Source organism: Sorex araneus, chromosome 4 (genome assembly GCF_027595985.1).
Source record: "Sorex araneus isolate mSorAra2 chromosome 4, mSorAra2.pri, whole genome shotgun sequence".
Taxonomy (NCBI): Eukaryota; Metazoa; Chordata; class Mammalia; order Eulipotyphla; family Soricidae; genus Sorex; species Sorex araneus.
This window is the reverse complement of record NC_073305.1, coordinates 5,629,459-5,649,116: the sequence shown is the minus strand read 5'-3', so window position 1 is coordinate 5,649,116 and position 19,658 is coordinate 5,629,459. Positions and strand designations below refer to the sequence as shown.

Here is a 19,658-nt window from a genome sequence, read left to right as displayed (position 1 = left end):
CCCAGTGACTTCAAGAACTTTGAAACTTTTAGCTTTTCTGTTTATTCTTTTTTTTTTTTTTGCTTTTTGGGTCACACCCAGAGATGCTCAGGGGTTACTCCTGGCTTTGCACTCAGGAATTACTCCTGGTGGTGCTTGGGGGACCATATGGGATGCCGGGGATAGAACCCGGGTCGGCCGCGTGCAAGGCAAACGCCCTACCCGCTGTGCTATCGCTCCAGCCCCTCTGCTTATTCTTAAGCCCTGCCCTGGGGCTCACGGGGAAGGGCAGAGGTGCTTGGCGTTGCTCTTTCCACCCAGAAGGAAACTGCTATGGGATAGCAGCAAAGGAGCCCTTCTGCCCCTGCTGTGGATGAAGGGACTTCTTCGTGGCAACCAGAGCGCCACCTGGCCCACCTATGGGCTGAGATTGCACAGGTTCTGTTTCTCCCTCTAGAAGTGGAACAGGATGGCGTGGAGGCTCCTGGGAGCAGGAGGGGAGGAGGGAGGTTAGCAATGGTCTCACAGTGCTCCCCTAAGGCAAGGTAACTCTCCTAAGCACTTTGTGGGAATTCTTCTGCCCTCCTGGCCTAGCAGCCAGGTGGCAGCATCAGCTGGTTTCCACCGGAGAGAGGATGGGGTGGAGAATGTGGGCAGAACTTCCCCAGGGACAGCAGGCTGGTATATCTAGTAGGTTACCTGGCTTGAGATCGTGGGCCACCTGCAAGCTGGGATATGCACCAGGTTACTGGTTTGAGGCCATGGGTCACCTAGACTCTCTCCTTGCTTGACCATGCATCTCTGCTCCACTGTCTGTTATTTGAAGAGGGATTCGGGAATGGGGTAGATTTGATGATAGATCGTCTTGGTTCTTGCTCAGTCTGAGAGTAAAGTGAGCTTTAGGGCTACGGACAACCATTGCCTTGGTCAAGAATGTTGGGGCATATGAGGGGAAGTGGACAGGGGTCCCTGGTGGGGGTGAGACAACTAAAAAGGGGCTTCAGTTTGGTTCACAAGCAGTCATTGGAATGTGTTTTGGATTTAGGGGTTCAGCCCTGAGAGTTCAGGACCCATATTATCTTCTGCAAAGAGAACGTTGTGGTCTTAACGCCGAGTTAAGCCATGCTGGATTTTGGAATGCCCAAGTCTTAAGCTTGGCATGACCATGGCTCCATATTTGTTCACAAACATAAGGACATGCTTCCTTTACTTCTGTAAAATACAGTCATTACTCGTGTGCTGTTGGGTCCCCTGGTTCAGGTTTGGAAGATATTCATCTTCTCACTAAACTCCCCCAGACACAAGCCTTGTTTGTTGACACAAGCCTGTCTTGTTCATGTTCTCCTGACATTCTTCCTAGCCGTGACAGGTAGCTCACCAGGTCTCACTGGTAATTATGGAGCAGACAGTGCCAGGCTTGGCGATGACGCCTTTTCTCGGGGGTCTCGTGACACAGGGCTTCGACCACACATTTCCCAGAAGGCGTTAGGGGTGTGTGCGGGCCAGGGCTGCAACTCCATCCCTGCCTTCTGACTTGAGGAAATAAACTGTAACTGAAAGGGGGTAAACAACTAAAAATATTTATTGCAGGAAATAAAAAAGTTAACCAAAGTATTTTATTGATACATTCGTGGACAATATCACAGAGTTGAAAGAGAATGGAAAGGGGCTTTTTCAGCAAGGGTTGTCTTCCCACTAAATTGGCACGGAAGCAGCAAGATTAAGGAAAGTACTTATTACAAACAGTAAAAAACATACATGCTTATTTTTTTTCCTTTTTTTTTAAAGTCCTCATCACACTGGTCAGTCGTGGGGGGGGAGGGCACATGAACAGAACCTCAAGACATGAAAAAAATCCATATTCTTTTCTTCAAATAGCTTAATAATTCTTAAAATTATTGCAAAATATCCATATACCCTAATTAAAATAACGAAAGAGAACACAAATACGAATATCGAACGGAAGTGATCAGTGCACTGTGAAATACATTACCGGCATGCATTGAATATGTCCAAGCCCAAGCCCTCGATTCGATTCCGCCCATTTCGGACCTTCGAGCAACCAGAAAGTGGGATGGGAGGGGGGGCGACTTCCTCAGCACAGTTTTTGGTCTTTAAACATCTTTTTGTGTCTTAAAAAAATGAAGAAGAAGAAGAAGAATATGATGTGCAGCAGCGCTTTCATCTGAAGCAGACAGTCCTGAACTCAGAGGTGGTTACTTGGGTCTGCGCCATCTCTGTGAACCGTTACTCTCAGATCTCCCCCAGTATTTGGCCGCCGGTGAGAACCAGGCTCTATGGAAATGGGGCATTCGAAAACAAAACAGTGAACCGAGGTACAACATGATGGCCAAGTGCAAAAGTCCTCACGAACTGTACAGAACACTTTGAAACCTTGCCGCCTGGAAGTACAGACACGGAACGACAGATCAGCCCCAGGGATGGCCGTGGCGGCCCCCCGCGCTGCCTTCCAAAGAGCTGGAGGGGGGGGGCGCTGGAGTCTCGAGTCTCCCCTGGGGAGGGAAGGACCAGAATGGCAGCCGAGGTGGCAGCGCTGATGCCAGTGACTCAGTAAGCCGAGAGCAAGTGAGACTATTTCGGAGAGCAGCTGCAGGACCCTTGGGTGCTCTAACACTGGTCTCCCGGCCGGGGAACCGCCCCTGGTGGGTGGGCAGCAGACAGGACCCCCAGTGTCCTGTGTCAGGTGGGTGACGCAGGAAAGGAGGCTCTGCCTGCTCCGGGCTCCGTGGAACGGACCAGGTTAGATAACCAGGTTATTGTAACTCACGTACTTCTTCTTTGCTGCAGGACCTGGAAGAAAAGCATGAGAGAGTCAGTGCTGGGGATGGCTGAGTTGGCCAGGGCAGGAGCCTGAGCCTTATGAAAGCTGGGTGCAGAGTCAAGGGTGGGGAGTTCCAGGGCGTGGAAAGGAGCACCCTCATCCCTTGGTAGAATGGGACGTATTCATTTCATCATTATTATTAATTATTGTCATTATTATGATTATTCAATCACCATGAGCTACACAAAATTGTTCATGATTTGGGTTTCAGTCATACGATGTTCCAGCGCCTGTCCCTTCACCGGTGTGCACTGGAATGAGACTCATTCTAAGGCGGCTCAGGAAATGCCTGCAGGGTTCCACACTTCTCGAAGCGTCTCCACTCAGAGGGATTCCAGGTTCTCGCGCAGGCTGGCACGTCTGTGTGGGTACCATGCTCTCTGATGCACCAGTCCTAAGCTCTAGGGGCCCTGCATGCTTGTGGAGTAGCTCACTTAGATGTCTCCTGGACCTTCTCCTTAGGAAGGACCCTGGTTTGGGAAAGGCGGGTGCCAAGAGCTGGCATTAGTGTAGGATGACTAGAGAGATGCCAGCCAGAGTGCCTTCCCCGGTCCTCACTCACACCCAGGGCTACAGCGTGTCTCTTTGACTGTTGTTGGGAAGACATTGTACATGCCCATTTGCAGATTGGGTTTCCCCCAGGTTGGAAAGTCCTCAAGACTAGAGTCCCCCTGTGCACTGTTTAGATGCCGTGTCTTCCTGACGTGCAGAGCATGGGACTTTCTGCTCACTGGCTTGACTCCATCAACTCACCTTCAGTCACACACCCACTCCCTCTTGTCTTCAGTAAATCACAGGCTTCTTGCAGACCCAGGGCAGAGGACAGGCTCTGACCCTATCCTGTCCTCACACTGAGACAGTCACCAGCTCTCAAAGCCTGACTCTGCCTTATGTCCCAATCCTCAACGCCGAGGGATAGAACCATTCCAGTGAGTCACACCTCAGCCACCCAACTTCGTGTTGTGCATGGGCTTCTGTGGGATCCAAGCTCTCTGCTACATGGCACTTACTCAGCTTCTGTTCTCGATTCCCTGAGCTGCTAAGTCAGTGTCCCTTCGCCAATGCACTGAGTGGTGATGTCGAAGTCACAGTGGCGGCTGACGGCATGCTTTGAACCGTTGGCAACACAGCCAGTGTGACTTACACGTCAGTTTGCGCTTGCACCACTATGGGAAGACGAGGAAGGTTTTCTGGATCCAGAACTGAATCATATTGTGTGTGTGTGTATGTGTGTGTGTGTGTGTGTGTGTGTGTGTGTGTGTGTGTATTAGGGGACGGGGTTAGCAATAGAGGGGCATGGAAGTTAGCAGTACATGGACAAGCCGGTCTGATCCTGGCCAGCTCATGAAGTGGCTGTACCTCTGACCGCTGTATCCTGGAAGCTTCGAGGTATCCTGGGTTATCACCATCTCTGGGGGCCCCGTGATATGTTAAGAGCAAGAAAACAGCGACTGTTGTGGGGAAGAGTCTTAGCGTGTCTCCTCAGACCCCAACGTGCTCACCCTTCTCAGAACCTGGGGCAGAGAATAAACAAACGTGTCCCGACTCTCCTCTGCACGCCCATTTCCATTAGGTGCTTGACTGAGGCTGCTGTTCTCTACTTAGCCCAAGTGTCTGGGGCGAAGGCAGAGCACAGCACATCTGGAACTCCTCGCAGAGGTCACCTTGGGAGACCGAGCATGTGCTAAAGGTGGGTGGGGAGGCAGGTGTGTCTCGGGAGGTGCGCCGTGGTGGTGACTGATTCTTTCCATTGCTCGCCACGACTCTCTCCCCCCTGCAAGTGGCCGGGGGTGGAGGCTGATGGTCTTCACTTTCACAGGAGTCTTGGGGGCTCAGAGGGACCTGTACCCCCCAAGGCAGGCTAATGTTTGCTCGTACCTCTGGCTCTGCTTAGCCACCCAGTTGGTTCTGGCTGGCCTGGCCTGGCCTCCTCTTGGCACGAGATGGAGACAGTGTCTCTGTGGAGACAGTGGAGACAGTGCCACAGCTTTGCTGAATGGGGGCAGTGATGGCTGTGGGTGACAGGAAGGGCTGAGACACCCAGGCAGGGACACGGATATATTTAGACCGCTGAGTCCCAACCAAAGGCCTCCATTTGGCGCCTGCCTTCGTGGAACCCTCATGTGAGGCCCAGCAGCAGCTCTGGGACGCACTGCGCCATTTCTGAGCCGTGTCTGCCGGGCTCCGTCCAGGCCACCACTGGAGGCAGCTGAGTAAATGAAACAGGTGCTGCAGCGGCCTCACTGCTGCTTCGTTGGTTGGAACCGCGGTGGGGCTTACGGCACGGAGGAGCGAAGAGCGTCACTCCAAAGGGGTGCTGGGAGGGGGGCGCTAAGGCAAACACTGCTGGGCTGCAAACTTGGGCTTTAGGATGGAGAGGAGCAAAGGGCAGGGGGCCGGCAGACGTGGGGACCTGCAGTTCTCTGCAGGGGCAACCTCTTGGGCACGGCTGGGGGACACTCACGATTCCATGAGGGACCCTGAGCCTGAGTCGGGGCACGAGTCCTGAGGGAGGGAGGCCTTGAGCAATTCACAGCAGGTGTTGAGTCAAATCTAAAGCAACGTGACACTGACATCAGCTGTTTCCTCTCTCCCTCCTTCTCTCTCTCCCTCCCTCTCTCTCTCCTCTCTCTCCCTCTCTCTCCCTCCCTCTCTCTCCCTCTCTCCCTCTCTCTCTTGTCCTCTCTCTCCCTCTCTCATCTCTCTCTCCCCCTCTCTCTCCCTCCCTCTCTCCCTCTCCCTCTTTCTCTCGCCCTCTCTCTCCCTCTCTCTCACTCTCCCTCTCCCATTCTCCTCTCTCTCCCTCTCCCTCTCTTTTTCTCCCTCTCTCCCCCTCTCTCTCCCTCTCTCTTTCCCTCTCCCTCTCTCCTCTCTCTCCCTCTCCCTCTCTCTTTCTCCCTCTCTCCCCCCCCCCTCTCTCTCCCTCTCTCTCTCCCACTCTCTCTCCCCCCCTCTCTCTCCCTCTCTCTCTGTTTCTCTTAGGGACCAGGGCGGTGAGGGGACCCTAAGTGGTGCCTGGGGTTTAACCTGGGTCAGTCACACGAGGCAGGCGCCTTCCCCTCTGCCCCAGCTCTCCGGGCCCGTTGCTCAGAGTCATTCGATCTCACACACAAACCGCCTTGACGGAGCAGCCCCTCATCTCCCAGGCCACGTAGGAGGCGGGGGTGGAAAGGGCTCTCGGGGCACTGTGGGGACCCACTGGGGGCAGGGGAAAGTTGAACCCGCTCCGACGGGCACCCTGGGTTCCCGGTGTTGTGTTTAGATCACCAGTCGCTCCACAGTTTGCTGACCACCCCGCTGGTGTCCTCTCCCCCTGGTGTCCTCCTGAGCCTCACAAGCTGCCAGGCTGGGGCAGAGGCAAACCTGGCTGGGCATGTGCGAGAGACCCCAGTGCCACTGACGGGAACCGGAAGGAGCCTGTGAGGCCCCGGCCTCGGGGTCCATCACCTCAGGAGCACAGCGGAGGGAGGGGCAGCCTCCGTCCCCGTCTCCCACCAAGGTCAGACTCTGACGTGCCCCCTGCCCCCCTTGCCGCTTGCCCCGTGTGGCATCACTCGGAGCCTCGCGATCACTTGTGCCTTTAATCCCGTCATTTGGACCAGGAATTCGGACAGCCGCTGTGGCACGTGGCTGGCAGGCCCCCAGCCCAGGTTTGATCCATTGTAGCACGTGGTTCCCCCCAATATTGCCGGCCTGCTTGACCGAGCATTACCCACGGGGCCCCAAGGCCTCCCGAGCACTGTTTGGGCGTCCCCTCCCGTGCAGAGAAATAAGCAAATCCATCATTCTCGGTCTGAAGAAAACGGGGAAATCAATTTTCAGTTCTGCGGTGAACGGAGGCAGGGACGGTGCTGGTCTTTCTTTAACACTCAGCTGCATACCTGAAGGAATGAAGTGGCAGGCGGAGGCCGGCCCGGCCCTTAGCAGACACGCCGAAGGCAAAGAGAGTCTCGGTTCTGGGGAGGAAAGCCTTCAGCAGAGCCAGCCGCGCGCCTGGATAATTGGAATGGAGTCAGCCGGTGGTGGGGGGTGGGTGGGCAGGACCTAAGAGGTGGGGTGTGGTGGGCACGTCCCGGCGATGAGTCTGTGCCACGTGTGGCCCGTGGGGGCCCCTGCCCACGTCTCTGAAGGGTCCCGTCCACAAGCAAGTCCCGTCACTCTACCTTTGTCAAGGCCGTTCATTGGCCACCATCTTGCTGGGTTTCTCCTTAGGACAGACGGGAGCTGGGAAGGCTGGTGGCACTGTGTGACGGATGGAGTAGCTGCCAGTGTTCCTGCTCCGTGCCTGCGTCGTGACAGGCTGTCGTGGAGAGCAGCTCGTTCTCTCCAGGGGCCCTTTGGGGGGCCTCGGGGCCTCTCTTCTCCCCCCTGCCCTGCAGGAGGAGCCGTTATCCGGGGGGAATGGAGAGCCAGCACCAGGCTTCGAGAGAGACTGAAGGTGATGTCAGGATAGCCGGCGACCTCGGGACTTGTGAACTAAGGGATCCGTCGGGGCGGAGGGAAGCAGCCCCTTCCCTGCCACCCAGCGGGAAGGACAGTGGAGGATGAGAGACTGGGAAGGCTGAGACATGCTGGGCCCAGGTCCCTGGAATTCCGGAATGTTCTTTACAGGTGTTTCCATGTCAACACGCCCCTGGGAGAGACGGCACTGTAGGGGCCCACAGACAGGGCAGGGGGGCTCTTTCTTGTCCTCTCTCTGCCTGACTTGCGCCTCTGCAAAGAGGGTGTGAGAATCCCAGTGCCTGGGACGGCCCGCGGAGCCCTGGAGTGTGTGTGTGTGTGTGTGTGTGTGTGTGTGTGTGTGGTGGGGGAGGGGAGGGCCCTCTGAGCCCTGGAGTGAGTGTGTGTGTGTGTGTGTGAGCCCTGGAGTGTGTGTGGTATGTGTGTGTGTGTGTGAGCCCTGGAGTGAGTGTGTGAGTGTGTGTGTGTGAGCCCAGGAGTGAGTGTGTGAGTGTGTGTGTGTGTGTGTGTGAGCCCTGGAGTGAGTGTGTGTGTGTGTGTGAGCCCTGGAGTGTGTGTGTGAGTGTGTGTGTGTGTGTGAGAGCCCTGGAGTGAGTGTGTGAGTGTGTGTGTGTGTGAGCCCTGGAGTGAGTGTGTGAGTGTGTGTGTGTGTGTGTGTGAGCCCTGGAGTGAGTGTGTGAGTGTGTGTGTGTGTGAGCCCTGGAGTGAGTGTGTGAGTGTGTGTGTGTGTGAGCCCAGGAGTGAGTGTGTGAGTGTGTGTGTGTGTGTGAGCCCTGGAGTGAGTGTGTGAGTGTGTGTGTGTGTGAGCCCTGGAGTGAGTGTGTGTGTGTGTGTGTGTGAGCCCAGGAGTGAGTGTGTGAGTGTGTGTGTGTGTGAGCCCTGGAGAGAGAGAGAGAGTGTGTGTGTGTGTTTGTGTGAGCCCTGGAGTGAGTGTGTGAGTGTGTGTGTGTCTGAGCCCAGGAGTGAGTGTGTGAGTGTGTGTGTGTGTGGTGGAGGAGGGGAGGCGGGGAACCTGCACGGTGGCTCTGGGCATGCGTGACTTGCTGTCCGGATGTGGCCCACAGTGGTCCCGCCTCACCCCCCCCCACCGCGAAGCGGAGAGCTGGCTCCCTGGGGGACCCGGCCGGGGCCTGAGGACGCCCCCGGCTGTGAAGAGGCGGAAGGTGACGCCAGAGCAGCTGGCGCATCTCAGAGCTTGCGGGACCCGTCAGGTCACCATGACGCTTGTCCCCCGTGTCCAGCCGCACTGCCATCGTTAGCCCGTCTGGTCTGGGCCTCCGACCCTCTGCTCTGGAGGGGCCGGCGGGCCGCCGGGTCGGGCGGTTGGTTTCTAGGATGGCAAGAACAGCTGTTCCCGGCTGCTCAGACCACTCTGCACACAGGGTCGGTGCGGCCGCTCCTCCTGCCTCGGACCCGTGGCCGCGGTGGGAGGGGGAACTGGCAACTGCTGGTTCTGTGGAGCCCGAGGCGGCCCTGGATGGCTCTCGGCGAAATCAGTCGCCCTCCCGCAGCTGTAAACGTGCGTTTACTTGCATCCCACTCTCATCCAGTTTGACTTAATAAATCGGATTTCCCTGGCGAGTGCCGGAAGGCCGTTGCCCAGACGAGCGGGAGCGCGTTTGTCCCTCGCCAGAGCCTCTGCTGTGTCCGGAGCTCGGGGGCCAGCAGCGCTGCGGAAACGGGGCCGGGCCAGTGCGGGGGCGCCCAGCCCGGTGCTCTCAAATCTATCTGCTCGGTGGGTTCATCTTCGCGCCCAGGGTGGTCACCACACGTGACGCCTGGAAATCCGTGTCCTTCAGGAAGCGTTTCTAGCCCTGCCCCCCACGGCCTGCAGGACCTCAGAAGAGAGTCTGCACGGTGCGGACTCTGTGACAGGGCGAGTCTTGATGATTACGGGCCCCCCTCTGCAGAGCGTCCCCCAAAGCTACGAGATGGGGTGCAGAACAGTTCCACTGGTGCAAAGGCCCAGGGGCCAGGTGTGTGTGCTGAGCTCTGGGGGCGGAAGCCCTGGATGCCCCTTCCAGGAAGCCCAGGAGCAGTGCCACCACTTCCCCCCATACTGAGGGTGGCTGCCGGAGTCAAAGCTGCCATGACCACTCAGACACCCCACCTTTCCCCCACCCTGGTAAGGCAAGAGGGGGTGGAGGGTGGGGGCAGGACGGGCAGGGTCACATACTTCGGGTCCAGCGTCCACCTTGCAGAGGTGGGGGGTGTGTCCAGGGGACTGGGCCTGGACAGGAAGTGCCCACACCTCTGTGCTCAGCACCCCTCTCCCCTTCGAGGGGGCTGGCGCAGGGCAGGGCTGAGGAGGGAATGAGGGTGCCCTTGTCCTTACCGGGGAGACCCCGATAGACAGTGAGCGGGGTCCACTTTCATGCCAGAGAGGTGGTGGCTGAAAAGAAGATGGAGGTTGCCAGGCCTTGGCAACCACGTCCCTGGGGGGCGAGGACAGTCACGGAGGCAAGGGGCAATGGGGACCTGGCAGGTCACGGGGTGGTTCCCCATCTCTGTTTCTGTGAGCTCTGGGGGAGGAGGCCCTTGAAGTCTCAGCCCCTTGTTGCAGATTGTTCGCAGAATCTGTGGTGGCAGGAGAGAGGAGGGAAGTCGATATACTGCTGTGTATGCATGGTTAGCGCATGCTGGGTATGTGCAAAGGCACTGGGGTCATCTCACCCCCACAGGCTGTCACAGAGGTGCATCCCCTACAAGACGCAGAATCCAGGAGAGGGGCCCCAGATCCTAGTCTGATTCCTTCATGGGGTGTCTTCTAACAACGTTTGGGGGAGGCCGGGATTGAAATTTGCACTTGCAGAGTGGAAATTCTCAGTTCCGAGCTCTCTCTTCAGAGGCATCCCGGAGGCCTTGGGAAGGAGGGCTCCTGCCTCCTGTGGCGGTGAAGACATTGTGTTTGTGCGAGAAAGCAAAAGGGGCGCAGAGTTCCCTGGCACTGTGGTGAACAAGACTGGGTCACCGCATGAGCGGGTCTACAGAAATACTTAAATTTCCAGAACTGCCCATGGACTGTGGGGACAGCAAAGTTACCGACAGAGAACTGGGGGGAGGGCAGCAGGCCGGGCGCGTGCCTTGTCCGGTGCCAACCCAGGTTCACTCCCTAGTGCCCTCTAGCAGCCCGCTGGGCCCCGCTGGGAGCCTGGAGCGAGCCCTGGCCATCGCCAGGTGTGGCCCTGCCGTACAACACAGCACCTCCACTCCCCAAACACACACACAAACACACACACACACACAAACATCCAAATCCCAAACCCAAGAAAGCTCTTAGAGCAAAGCCGTGTGGGAAACCTGGCTTGTGGTGGTGCTCGGGCTCAGTGCTCTCCTTTCCCGGCTGGAACCTGCGCCCACCGCCTGAGACAGACAGTCCTGGAGTTCCGTCCCTTCGGACTGGCGGGCAGTGGGGACACCCTGTGTTGCTCGCGGCCGTGGCCGCAGAAGCACGGGGCGAGTCCCCTGCACAGACCGTTCTGCATCCCGGCTCAGGAAGCGTCTGGCTGGGGACTCACCAACGTCCCCTGAGTCCAGTCCGTGGAGGTTGGTAGGGCCCTACTGAGGCAGCAGGCGGCTGCCGTGGGCACCGTCCCTGCCACCGCCCAGAGAGCACGTTTCCTCTGCCCAGGAAACAGGCTCAGGAGCATGGGAGTCGCCGCTGGCCACCAAGTTCCCCCTCGCCAGGCCCGAAGGCTGCTGGGCTGGCGGCCAGAGGGGCCTTTGTCGCCGGCCTCCTGCCCCTCTCCATTTCTGTACCGTGTTTCCCACTCTTGGCACGGACATCAGCCTTGTCTCCTGGCCGGCGACCTCTGAGCGGGTCCCCTCGTGTGACTAGCGTGTCCTAAAAGGACATTCGCTCGGTGACAGACACACCCGGGGCACCTCTTGACTCTGGAGACGTGGCTCCTGCTTGCCATGTTGCGGGGGGGGAGGTGTGGCGGGCCAGTGTCGGACCCGTCCTTTCTCCCTGGAGCTTGGTTCTTGTACCTCAGCTGAGAACAGGCAGTGCTGGGCCAGGCAGAGAGCTGAGGGCGGAGCATGGCATGGCTGAACCCCTGAAGGGCCTCTTGGTCACTGCCCCCAGCACAGGGTCCGGCCCCCCTCTGGGCTGTCCAAGGGTGTAACGTGCCTGCACAGCGCCTGAGGAGGAGGAACTGCAGCAGTGACCGGAGAGAGCGGAGTTCCCAGGGCAGCGTCCGAGGAGAACGCCCACCAGGAAGGTGTTTCTTCATTCCACTGGCTCTGACCGTGCACGCTTACTTCCGGGCGAAGGTGGGTGTGGACTCAATCTTCTCCGTGCAGGGGAGCCCCCTTCCCATTGCTGATGGCCACCAAGTCCGGCAGGCTCCAGGAGCCATAGACGCCCCACAGAAAGCCACGTTTCAGGGTGCAGGGCTCAACTTCCTCTGGGCCTCCCCACCCCGCCCGCCCCCCCCCGGCTGTGAGTCCAGTTCTGTGGAACTTGGGGTCTCTGCATTTTCTGTGCTGCTTCTCCGGCGACCAGAGCGGTGTTCGTGCAGTGGACGCAGCCAGACTGCTGAATGACTCTGCCTTGCAAGTCTTCAAGCAAGGCAACAGCAGCAGCACCGGTAGGTTCCAGACCTTCTAGAATATTCCAGCCCGCCTGCTTTCACTTTTCTAAACCCACAGTGAACATAAGATCAGAACTTTGGGTGTGTCTCTTGGCCAAGAAACTCACCTCACTTTAGTAATTTTTTTTTAAACCCAAGATCTAAATTTTTGAGATATTATCTATTCAAAATGTTGAATAGATAAATAAATATTTCAAAAAATTTGAAATATTTATTTCAAAATAAAAACTCCACCGGGTCAAACCGGACTTTGTCTGATAGTAGCTAGAGATGAGGTGAGACATCCAAAAGCTCTTCTCTGACAAAGCAGAGGGAGAGGACGACCTGCCCTCAGGACAGATGGCACCAGGGACACCTGAGACGTGCTGGCTGCTCCTGCCAACTCCTGACATTAGTCATCGGGTCACAAAAATGAGCCCAGGGCCCTTTCACCATCCTCAGAGGGGCGAAGGGAGGTGTAAGTGATCTCTGCGCCTTCACCCACCGCGGGGGTGACTGGTGTTTACAGGCGAGAAAGCCAGCAGAGAAGCATGTCAGAGAGGTCATAGGGCAACCCGGAACCAACCAGAGGACCGAGGACTGTCGCACCCCAAGTCTCTGTGTGGACCCCTCAGAGGGCTGCTTGGGTCTATGCGAGTGAGGCACTTGCCCAGCAGCCGTGTGGTTGTCCTATAAATCCAACCACATGAGCACTCAGGAGAGTCACTGTCACTGTCACCCTGTTGCTCATTGATTTGTTCGAGCGGGCACCAGTAACGTCTCTCATCGAGAGACTTATTGTTACTGTTTTTGGCATACCCAATACGTCATGGGTAGCTTGCCAGGCTCTGCGGTGCGGGCTCCATACTCTCAGTAGCTTGCCGGGCTCTCCGAGAGGGGCGGAGGAATTGAACTCGGGTCGACCGAGTGAAAGGCGAAAGCCCAACTGCTGTGCTATTGCTCTGCCGAGTGAAACCCACCTGCAGCTGCCTCCAGCCCAGGAGAGAGACGCTCAGGGAGGCGCTTGAGGAGGGCAGATGCTCTTCACTGGCCTCATTGCCGTGTCCTCCCCACAGAGCTCTTGCTCGTCCTGGGAGACAGAGTGGGAGATGGAACCCAGGACTCTCTCCGGCACTGAGTCCCCTAATCCTCCTCCTCACTGTGGTCCAGAGACCCTGCAGGACAGTCTCCTTGTCATTTTCTGCCTCCCTGACCTAGAGCTTCAGCTAAAGGAACCTTCCAGATGCCTTACCTCCGTATTCACATGGGGGAGAGGGATAAAGACCAGTTACACATCCACAGACCCCCGTTCCCTGCAATGTTGGTGAGTTACACACGTTTCCGCGAGGGGTCCAGTTTTCCCCAAGGCCTGCCTCTTCTCCGCTAGCCATCGCTCCATTTGAACTTGCTGATGTTCTCTTTGCTCTGAAAGATTTTATGGAGTTGCCGTGAGCGTTAATACTGGCCAAGCCAATCGTTACCCTGACAGACAAAAGGGATATCCCGGCTTGTGTGTGTGAAGAGGAAAAGCACAAAATAGCATCGCTGATTACTAGTGGTTGGCTGGCCGGGGGCTCGGGCTCCGAGAGCCTTTGAACACTCTCCAGCAAGTGGATATCGGCCACATTTCCTGGGCTGCAATCACACAGCAGGTAGAGCTGCTTCCCCGCCTCTGGAAATTGGCTAACAACTCTCCTGGAGTCCGCGGCACCTAAGGAAGTATTTGCCAGCTGAGCTGTTGGGTCAGAAGTAACACTAATAGCTGAAGCAAACTGCACACGTTCAGAATTACTTAGTCCTCCCGGCAAAGATCTCAAAGAGGAGACATGCAATATCTTGCTTATTCCCTTAGGGGGCATTTTAGTAGTGTATAGCTTATTCATTCTTACCAGGAATAAATATATATTTATATGCTTTTTTTTAAGAAACAACATTATGACTAGGCCTTAGCTTTGCTAAATTTTGTTTCGAACATCGTATAAGTTGGTAAGAAAAATCCAGAGTGGGATGTACCGAAATGGACAACCAAGCCAATAGAAGGAAGACGCAGAGCTTAAAATGTGAACTGTGCTCAGTGAGAAGCACCTGGCCAGCCAGCTGCGTGGGTTCAATGCTCAGTGATTGACCAATTCAGGTCTTAGGACAGACGGGCCCTGCAGTTGGTGGGTGAGGAGGGCGTCCTGGCATCCATTGACTTAGCACAAACCAGCTTTGATTAAAACCAATCATTTTCCCAGTGAAGAGAGGGATGGGCCCCCTGGGAAGAGTCTGCCTCTTACTGGGCAGGGGCAGGCTTTCAGGACCGGTCCAAGCTGCATGGCGGCGGAGAGTATCGGCCTCGTCTCCACAGGTCGGCTCTGAAGTACTCTGACCCCGGAGAACCAGCCCAAACGTGGCTCAGACGCTGGCCACGCAGGTTGTAGCATCTCACTCACCTCCCTGGTTCAGCAAGAAGCCAGGGAAATCGCAGAGTGGGAGGGGAGAGGAAGCAGCCCACGCCCTGCAACCTGGGAAGGGCTCAACGTGGCTCTGGCACCTCCGGCTGGGCAGGGTCGTGGGTAAGGAGAGGGCTGGGGCTGCTGCCTCGCTGCTGAGGAGAAACTCGGCCAGCCAGCTGGGTGGGTGTCACTTTGCCTCTGGCTTGGGAACGAGAGGGCTGCAGCGGATTCGCCAGCCAGCGAGGCTTCCTTGTGTATTTTGGGGGGGTGGGCGGGCAGCCGTACCCCTCGCCAAGAGCCTTACCGCCCTCCAGCCAGGAGGTGATGTCTGCTCCCCCTCTACGGCTGTCTCCTTGGATTCAGGAACGAGAAACGTGGGGGCATTGCTCAGGATCCCACCAGCTCCTCAGCCCGTATTTCCGCAGGCGGGAGCTACATAGGTGCCAGCGGTGTCTGGTGAGCACATCCCGCTGCAGGGAGCACTCACCCCCTTCTGGGGAGCACCTACCTTCAGGCCCTAATGGACCTGCCAGCCGGCTGGAGACTCTGCTCCCTTGACAGTGTCCAGGCAGGGCGAGCCAGCCCTGGGGCTCTGGGTCCAGCTAGCATGAGGGAAATGTCTGTGTCCCTGACTGGGGCGTCTCTTGGTCGTCCTGGCATCGGCACCGTTGGCAGGCGGGCAGCGCATTCACATCACCCAGGCCAGTCTGACTGAACCAGCCTAAGCTGGGTTTAGTTCCCGGGCTGGTGGGAGGAACGCGGTTTCCTGGATCCGTGGGCCTTTGTTTCAGGGAGGTCCGTGCAATGCGGCCTCGAGGCTCCCAGCAGGATGGCACGGACCAGCTGAGCTGAGAGTTTGGCACGCTGGCCTGGTACCGCGACGCTGGCATGAGTGCTCCTGGGAGCTGGAACCCCAGGAGGGAGGCCAGGAGCAGCTGAGAGGGGCCTCCCTGCCTCTGATCCCGCTGAGCAAGAGTGATGGCACAGAGGGGAGGTGCCTACCTGATGTCAGGCAGGGGGAGCCCAGGGAGGGTCTCCGGTGCGCTCCTCCTTCCTCGCCTCTCTCAAGTGTTGCTTCTCCTTGTCGGGAGCCAGACCACAGCTCCAGCTGCCCGTACAGCCCCTGAGCCTGGCATCGGAGTTCATGCTGGATCTCAGAGAAAACGCAGCTCGGGCAGGCGGTGACTCATGCCAGGGCCCAGGTGGTGGAGAGAGAGGCCGACGCGCGCAGGCGTCACGAGGCACACAGGGTTCCTGTGCCGCTCGCTAGTGAAAGCAGCGTCTCCCCAAGCCATGCTGAAGTCCCCAATCCTGGCCCCACCGGTGTGACTTCAAGGGACAAAGGTCTTTGGGGGTGGAGCAGGGTCAAAAATGAAACCCCCCAGTAGGTTCAGTGGGTCTTGTCGGGGGAGGGAGGGGGAGCGAGGCTGTCCAAGCCGGAGCGGTTATCCTGGCCCGTTTTGGCTTTTGATCCAAGCGGCCTTGGCGTCCCGGTGCCAGGCCTTGATCCTGATGAGACGGACGATGACCGGGAAGTGCTTGCACTCTCAGAGGATACATGTGGGTCTTCTTTAAATGGGGGTGACCCCACATTAGACTGTGACCGTCCCTGTAACATTTTGACTGGGGCCACATCCAGCACTGCTGTGGGCTACTTCTGCGCCTGTGGCTGAGGATCGTTCCGTGGGGTGCTCGGCGGACCAGGCAGAGCTGGGAATCGGACAACGGCGGCAAGCCAAGTGCTGTGAGCCCTGTGCTCGCTCCCCGACCCTGAAGCCTTGGGTCGAGACTTTCCATTCCTGAGGGATCAGTTCAGGGTCTGTCTGGATTCCTAGAACCACCACAGGGCAGAGGAGAAAGGGGCAAGGGGCAAGGTCAGGGTGGTAGAGGTGTGCCCCAGGGCTTGGAAGGGGACCGGGGGGCACTGACCACCTGTCTGTGGTGGGACTTACTGTCCTCTATGTGACAGTGATGGACATGAGCAAAGGGATTCAGAGCTTCGCGCCACCTCCCAGTTGGCCCAAACTTGGCGAGTTGCTGAGTTATTCCTGGACAGTGATGTCTTAAGATGTCTTAGGTACCTTAGTCTCTGACATTGACTCCCCCGAGAGACCAGAACTTAAGTTGATGGAAAAGTGGCAGGTGGGTGGAGACTGAGGAAGGGCACACAGAAGGTTCCACCGCCTGCCCCTTCCCTCCCCGGCCACTTCCCGATGACTCTGTGCCACTCTCTAGTATGTGTCACCGAATCACAGCACTAAGCAGCAGCGTCTCCCCCATTCACTCGCTCTTGTATGTTCTAAGACAGGACACAAGTGTTATCAAAGTAGATAACATCGGTCTGATTATTTGTTAGATGTACAGGAGCACTATTTTTTAAATTAAATTATTATTTTTTTCTTTTTTGGGTCACACCCAGTAATGCTCAGGGGTTACTCCTGGCTCTGCACTCAGGAATTACTCCTGGCAATGCTTGGGGGACCATATGGGATGCTTAGGATCGAACCCTGGTCAGCCACGTGCAAGGCAAACGCCCTACCTTCTGTACTACTGTTCTGGCCCCAGTAGCACTATTTATTACTGAGGAACCAAGCCCCACCTCATACCTTTCCACATCTGACCCCTGTGCCTTTGGGGACCACCCATGGGGCACCAAGACACTCCATTGTCCCAGAGACTACTTCCCCCCTACCTCTCCTAGGCTTTCTTTCAAGCAAGCCTGTCCTTCCAGAACCTTCTTTGCTCTGAGTATAAGCTTGAGCTGCTCTCAATCCCTCTCAACTTCCTGTTCCAGAGACTCTGCCTACTGTGAACTTGAAAGTGCCCTCGAGCTTCCTTCTCTCTGTCTCCTATATGGGCTGCAACCCCAGCCTGGCCACATCCACTCAGCTTAGGTCACAGATTCCTCCCATGCCTTCGAGGAGGGTTTTCTCGACACCCCCAGGCTTCGTGGTTCTCCCTGCAACTGGCCGTCCACCACCTTGGGGTTTAGATTGTGGCAACAATTCCCCACATCTGCACCCTGCTCTCTGCTTCCTTCGGGGCTCCTTCAACAGACTCATTTAAAAATCGACAAGAACTGTTTAATGGAACAATAGACACAGAAATCACTGTATCACTGTCATCCCGTTGCTCATTGATTTGCTCAAACGGGCACCAGTAATGTCTCCATTGTGAGACTTGTTGCTGTTTTTGGCATATCCAATATACCACGGACTCAGAAATAATGTCTTAAAATTTTACAAAGACACAAATCTCCTTCCTATGTAACACAACGCTAGATATGCGTTGTTGGGAGTGAAGGCAAGCCGACGAAGGCGAGCTGATGTGGCTCGGCCAATGAGACCAGAGATGGACCCGCTCAGTCCTGTAAATGCTCCAGTGATGGGCAGAACCTACCCCAGACCAGTGCACTGCCAGGCTCCCTATTTCCTACACGTCCCAGTTTGGGAGTTGGCTTTACAGAGCACAGAGCACGGGATACCTGAGGCCAGGGGAGGGAGTGTAAGATGGGGGACAAACACAGCCGCAGGTAGGACCCCCGTCCCGGGCACAGAAGGGCAAAGCAGGGGCAGTGGGGCAGCTCCGGTCCTGGGAACGACTGGATGGCACGGAGCCAGGGGTTTGGGAGTTTTCTGGTACCCAAGATGGCTCCCATCCGCTGGCATCTTATGACTGATGTTTTCATCCTCCCTGCAAATGAGCAGTCTCGAGAACAAAGAAAGAAAAAGTCATTTTGGCAACAATGCCTCTTAATTACAGTGACATCCTGAATACATTATGTCAAGTGTCAGTCTCCATGGAAACGGCTGGGTGGTAATGAGCCAGAGCCCAGGCAGAAGTCAGGCTCTGGGGGGGGCCATCGCACCTCTGGGTCTCCTGGTGGTCACCCCGCGCCTGGCGGAGGGAACCTCTGTGTGCAGTTTTGAGGTTAGCAAAGGTAGCAGACGGAGAGATGGCTAGAGGAACGGTCCGAGAAGTCCCCAGTCAGGACTGGGACTAGCAGGGCCTTGCTGTGGTTCACCGAATTCGCTTTTGGGGAGAAAGGTTGTGTGGCTCGCTGGGCCTGTCCTCCCAGTGAGTCTCCGCCATGAACTGGAGAGACTCCCCTGAACTCGTTAGCCCGAAAGAGTCAAACCACTGAGGAGGCCCGGGAGGGCTGCATTCAGCTCTCATGTTCGAGCGTAGGTGCAGGGAACAGAGGGATGAGCAGAGCCCTCCATGGTGGACAGCTCGGGGCAGGGCAGGAACCATGGACATGTCTCTATCCCCTCTCCATGCACCCCTGCCCTCAATCTCAGCTTGCAACAGACACTCACCGGAAGCAGCACCGGAAGCAGGGCTGAAGCTTCTGCTCAACAACTGGACCTGCTGCCCTTCCTCTTCTTTGCTCACAGCCCCCAGGGGGTCCCTTCGTTCTCCTGACAGGGGCGGCATCCCCAGGGAGCTGCGTGCATGCCAGGGAACGGGCAGCCAGTGCAAGGCTTCCCCAGGACCCTCGTCCACATCCTCTTGCTTTGCTCACCGTGCCCTTGGCTCCGCCCTTCCTGCCTCTGGTGAGATTCCTGTTCGCACCCTTGCCACAGGAGAACCTGCTCACTTTGGCTCAGCCATGGTGGGGGACAGGACGCCAGCCACTAACCCCATGGGACCGAGCGTCATGAGGAAGGAACCGCCCCGCACAGTGTCGCAGGGCTTCGATGTCCTTCCGTCCTGGCCTTGGACATGCCTGGCCTGGCTCAGACAACTAGGCACAGTGCTTCCACCCTGGGGCCTGGAAGTGCGTTGTCACGAGATGCTGAGAGGCCTGATCTGGTAAACCAACACAGACTGGGACAAGGAATTATGTCTGGAGCACGGCAGCCCCCGGAGGTTCCCCTGACGGAGAAGGAAGAGCACAGAGACTGAGTCCAGATGGGGCCGGGAGGCAGGTCCGGGAGGTGCTTGCCTGCTGGCTCCAACACAGCATCAACCATTGCCCACCCGGACATCAACTCCATGCAGGTCACAAACAGCTCCCTGGGCGGGGTAGGGGGGGCAGAGGGGTGGTAGAGCGGGGGCTCCGGGTCTCCCATCAGAGCAGATACAGGCATGGATTTCCATTCCCTGCGCCTTCCATCCTTCTGGCTACTCATGACAATATGTCACCTGTCAATATGTGGCAGTCAATCTGGCTCTTTGTCATCCACTGCAACAATAGTCATCTATCTGCATATGAAATCAACTTCGCAACCGGTTTGTGAGGAAGAAGTGTAAACCGGGTTCCGACTTCTCCACATGATCGCAAGACATTTTAATACTTTTTTCCAATAAAGGAGAAATGATTGGATTATTGCGCTATAAAGTCAGCTGTTCATACACGTC

At 56.8% G+C, this 19,658-nt stretch overlaps 1 protein-coding gene across 3 annotated transcripts in view; it reads right to left on the bottom strand.

The window, feature by feature from the left end:
- Positions 1-1,573: 1,573 nt before the first annotated feature.
- The window catches only part of GRM7 (glutamate metabotropic receptor 7), an 862,221-nt gene continuing 844,136 nt past the window's right edge, over positions 1,574-19,658 (bottom strand). For all 3 annotated transcript variants that reach the window (XM_055136460.1, XM_055136457.1, XM_055136459.1), the window contains one exon: positions 1,574-2,790. In XM_055136460.1, the coding sequence (XP_054992435.1) occupies positions 2,764-2,790 (27 nt within the window). In that variant the 3' untranslated portion in view covers positions 1,574-2,763. The remainder of the gene's footprint in view (positions 2,791-19,658) is intronic.